We start from the raw sequence: 5,172 nt of genomic DNA on the forward strand, positions 1-5,172 counted from the left end.
GGACTATAAATCTGATATCTGAGATGACGTTATTAGCAGCCGAACAGTAGTGAGAAGTTCAGCATCCATTCTTTGAAGGCTTTAAGTATCAACAGTCAGAGTTGCTAGGCAACAGAGCGTACGGCGCAGTGACAGCCATAGAAGGCTGGACCTGTTTGAAGCCGTAACCAAAACTCTTCCATCCTCCAAAGATCCAGTCCAGGTAGACCGGGTCCCTGGAGGAGATGCCTCTGAAATCCAATGATTGATGGTTAAGTTTTTGTCTTATTTCTTGTAAAGCGGTTGGTGAACAACCTTCAGGTACGCTACCGCCACCAACTGGAAAGGGCTTGTAAATTTGTACTTCTAAATTGGTAATTAGTACTTGTAGTTTGTCAAAGTTGTAACTTTATTATTGGTATTTCTATCTTCTCACAGATGAAACATCTGTTAGAAGATGTTCTTACAGAATATAAATCCTAATCACATATTTTCACTAATATTTACAGTTTATACATCTATGCATATGTTTCCATTGACAGTTATCTGACCCCGATGGATGCAGATGGCTTCGGTGTTTTAGAAAGAATCCAGATGTTTGTAACTCCTGAGAAAAATGTTTGACTTTTTAAACCCGGATCAATGGGCTCTGCAGCTCCAGCATCACCGCTCAGTTTCACGGCTCACGTCGGAAACATGTTTTTGTATGACAGGAGTGGTCACTTTTTCCCAGTTTCTGAATATTTTCAGAAGGTGGGGAGCCCAGACTCTAACAAAGACTCTCATTGATGAGTGTTTATGTGTCTGTGAGCCTCATAACCACAGACTGACTCACTCTCACTTTCAGGAAGTTTTATTTTCTCATCCAGTTTTTCTTCTTCCTTCTACCCTCAGTTCCAACAATAAAGACGGAGCCGCATGACGACTACGACGCTGCCCTGATGTGTACCCAACACAGACCGGGCCAGATCCTGCACCCAAAGCCGTATTACCCCCCACAGGTCATGGCTCCGATGATCTCCGACCTCAGGCCGTGCGTGGTGGGCGGGGCTTACGCTGTTAGTCAGCAGAGATTGGTGGCCAGGCCTTCCTCTGCTACTCCCTGTTCCCCGAGCACCAGCCCCAAACTTCAGGATCTGGCCCCGTCACCCTTCTCAAAGTGCCTCCAACAGTCGGGCCATCAGCCACCCATCCCTCACGTCTCCATCATCCAGGAAACTCCAGGACGGTTCCAGCCTCCAGACCTCTACCCGCCCAGCAGCTCTTCTTCTCCTACAGACTCCCAGCCGTCCACCCCGACCGACGCCCCCTTCTCTCACGCTCCTGGCGTGACTCCAGCCCAGCCGGTCAGCGCCAGCCCCGGCGTCCAGGAGCTCCCTGAACCTGCAGAAAGGGGCCCGTCCTCGCTGCCAGAGGATGGCAGCCCGCCGCCTGTGGCCGTTAGCATCAAAGAAGAACCACAGGAACTGGACCAGATGTACCTCGATGATGGTGAGAATAAAACTTCATCTGTTCTTAAACACAACGGAGAACAGCTGCAATCTGGTGCAGGAAAAAAAAAAGGAACTCTTCCCGTAACTCAAATCCTTCAAAAATTTACCAAAACACAGAAAATCTTTTCATGTCATAAAAAAACCTTTTAAATGTCAAATGATCTCATCTGCTTTCATTTAAGGGAATATCTTCCTCTAGGTAAGAAGCTCTATTATTGAAGAAAATAAAAAAATAACTATACATGTCAAAACAACGAGAATGACTTCAAGAAATGTTTCTTTCAATCTGTGTATTTTTCCATTGTTGTTAGCAGAGCAATAAGGAATATGTTTATTTGTTTTTAATATAAAACGTCTTTATCTTATTTCTAGTGCATAATATCTATTTGTCTTAATTTAAGGAGAGCATTTCTCATTCCATTGGAATATAATCTTACCTGCTCAGATTTTAAGAAACTTCTCTTTATTTTAGGTCTATTTTTGCAGCGTAAACCTTTAAATCCTCCATTTCAGACAATATGAAGCTGAGATACTTTTTCAGCTTCGTTTCCTTTGTTGCTGTGGTTTGATTCTTCCATAGAATCTGCAGCTTCCATAAGGAGAACGAGGTTGGTTCAGAGATAATATGAGGTAAAACCGATTGACTTCAATCCTAAAGCTGAATCTGAAGAGAACAGGTCATACAACCATGTATCTGTGAGTCCTTGAAGGTCCAAGACGTTCAGAGGTTCCCCACGCAGAGAGGGAATCAGTGATGATTTAAAACTTCTTCAGAATCATCAGGAAGGATCTGCAGATGATCTATAGACCTTTAGATGATTCTGTATCATCCAGCAGGAATTACTCAGTTTCTGTTCTCAGAATCTTCTTGGATGGATCAGCATAGATCAGATAGATCCGTTCTCCATCCTTTTGCACACTGGAAAAAACTTAATTTTTTGTTAAAATAAGTGATTTTTTCTTGAATTGAGGAGATGAAAGATACATTTTGCCAATGGAACAAGACAATTTAGATTTAAAATAAGAAAACACAATTGCATTGTCTTATTTCAAGAGCATATTATCTAATTATCCTATTTTAAGAGTAAAAATACTAATTCTATTGGCACTCATCTCATTTACCTACTCCAATAAAGGGCAAATACTCTTTAATTTAAGAAATTTTTACTTATTTCTAGATTATTTTTGCAGAGCAGGAATAAGTCGCTGCAGCCAGGCTTTGAGGTGGTAGGATGTCAGATCATTTCCAAGAGAATAACCGAAAACCAAACTCCAGAGGTGAAACTCTTAATCATCATCAGTAAAGAGGAGCTGCTGTGGAAGGACTTAAAAAGTAGGAACTGTTTAATGTTTGCAGACTGATCCAAGCTGGTGACACATCCAGGAACCGTTTTGGACTCCTGTAAAACCCTTTTCCAGCTTTATCTGACTCTCTGCTGTTCCTGGTGTCTTTGCTGGGTTATTCCTGCATCCACTGAGCCGCGTGCAGCTGGGAGCTATTTGCTCTGATTGATCCTGAATGTCTGGAAGCTTCCTGATATGGGGTAAAACCGATTGCCTGCATCTGATGAGAACAGGTCATACAACCATGTATCTGTGAGTCCATGGAAGTCTGAGACTTTCAGAGATTCCCCACGTAGAAAGAGAATCAGTGATGATTTAAAACTTCTTCAGAATCATCAGGAAGGATCTGCAGATGATCTATAGACCTTCAGATGATTCTGCATCAACCATCTAAACTGATAGAACCAGCAGGGATTCCTCTGTTTCTGTACACAGAAGCTTGTGGGATGGACCATCTTGGATCAGATAGATCTGTCCTCCAGGCTTTTGCAGGAAACAGTCACTGCAGCCAGGCTTTGAGTTGGTACGATGTCAGATCATTTCAGAGAAGATGACAGAAAACCACGTTCCAGAGGGCTGGCTGAGGAAGAGGAGGGTACCCATCAGGTCTGACCCATAAAACTTTCCTTAACCATCCAGGAGTCTCCGTCAGGCTGACCTGCCCGCCGTTCTCCCGGATCTTCTCCTGGATCGTTGGAGTTCTTCGTTGGTGTGAGCTTTGCTCTTCTCTTCGCCTTTCTTTCAAGCAATCTGTCCTCCTAACATGGTGCAGGACAAAGGTGTGTCCTTTGCTCTAGAAGGATACGAGTTCACTGCCGAAACCAATTCAAGAGGTGTGTGGTTGCCATGACCCCAATGATTGAGAAATAGCATGCCGACGCTGAATCACTTACAGGAGCTGTAAACATAGAAGGACTTAAAAAGGAGGAACTGTTTAATGTTTGCAGACTGATGGAAGCTGATGACACGTCCAGGAACCGTTTTGGACTCCTGTAAAACCCTTTTCCAGCTTTTTCTGACTCTCTGCTGTTCCTGGTGTCTTTGCTGGGTTATTCTTGCAGCCGTCGCAGTGAGCCGCGTGCAGCTGGGAGCTATTTGCTCTGATTGACCCTGAAGGTGTGGAAGCTTCCTGAAAGCCGTCAGTTCTTCTCCTTGACGCCCCGAGACAGACTGGATGATCTCACCGCCGGAGATCTCTGTGCTCACCGCTGAGGTTTGGAGGCTGCGCGTTCTGCATGCCGCCAATTGGAAATAAATTGGATAACTGATCCCCAGCCTCGGCTAGGAAAACAGTCTGTGGTTGTGTGTGAAGTCAGTGAGGGAGAGGAGCCGAGGAGATGAAGAAACACTACCCAGCAGCTATCAGAGCGCCGAGCTGCGGCACTTTGATCCATAATGCGGAGCTGCTGCTGCTGAAGCGTCTGGCTCAGTTTCCTGAATACAGGGAGTCAGACTGGCCTGCAGGAATTAGACTGCTCCCAGTCCACTTCCTCTGACCAGTCTGGGGAAAGACATCAACACCTCTCAGCTCCGTCTGCAGGAACGTTTAGCCAACTCCAGCCGCACATCCTGTCTCTTTAAGAAACTAAAGGCTGCAAAACCCAAAAAACATCTCATATTCTGATTCTTTTTTTATTTGGCAAACAGAAACTTCAAATCTCAGCAGTAAGGAAGATATTTTTGACACAAACATAAAAAGATTGACCTGTTCTCAAATTACTGCTGCAGTTTATGAGAAAAAAATGTAAAACATTTAATTTAAAAAAGAGATTCTAAAGCTGATTTTATTTCAATCTAAAGCTCAGATTACAAAAAGTTAATCATGTGTTTGTAATTAAAAATCATTCATTTGATTTGATTGGAGGATTAGACCATGTCACTGGAACTGTATTAAATAAATATAATCTATAAAAAAGCAAAATCATTACGAATGAACTGAAAACTGATCAAATATTCCAATAAAAACATCTTCTATTTTGCCCTTGAATAAGGTTAATGGAATTTTTTTTATTTATCTTATTCCATTGGTGAATTGTTTAAAATGTGCTCTAAAGAAGGGAGATTTATCTCACTTCAATAAATAAACACATTTCAATCTGAAAAACTCACAGAGAGAGAAAGATGCAATTGGAAGAGTTTTATTGATACAATAGTTGAACTTTGGCGCTCAGGCATCGGCAGGAAACATGAACGCTGATTTATACTTTAATGCAGATAAACTGATGTATGAGAATAAGGATATTTCCCCCGGGCCTGAAACTGGTGGTGGAGTTTAGATAGATGAAGTTTGGTTAATCCATAGAGGCTGGTATACAGGGTGATGCTTGAGTTAGATGTCACTTGAATGAACAAAGTT

At 42.7% G+C, this 5,172-nt stretch overlaps 1 protein-coding gene across 1 annotated transcript in view; it reads left to right on the forward strand.

Annotated features, from left to right (window-relative positions):
- Positions 1-1,637, forward strand: part of LOC107090832 (nuclear factor of activated T-cells, cytoplasmic 1-like) — a 40,520-nt gene extending 38,883 nt beyond the window's left edge. Inside the window, exon 9 of the mRNA XM_015384422.1 lies at positions 874-1,637. Within this exon, the coding sequence (XP_015239908.1) occupies positions 874-1,622 (749 nt within the window). The 3' untranslated portion in view covers positions 1,623-1,637. The remainder of the gene's footprint in view (positions 1-873) is intronic.
- The last annotated feature ends 3,535 nt before the right edge of the window (positions 1,638-5,172 follow it).

This window comes from Cyprinodon variegatus, unplaced genomic scaffold (assembly GCF_000732505.1).
Source record: "Cyprinodon variegatus isolate N-32 unplaced genomic scaffold, C_variegatus-1.0 Scaffold312, whole genome shotgun sequence".
In the NCBI taxonomy this organism is placed as follows: Eukaryota; Metazoa; Chordata; class Actinopteri; order Cyprinodontiformes; family Cyprinodontidae; genus Cyprinodon; species Cyprinodon variegatus.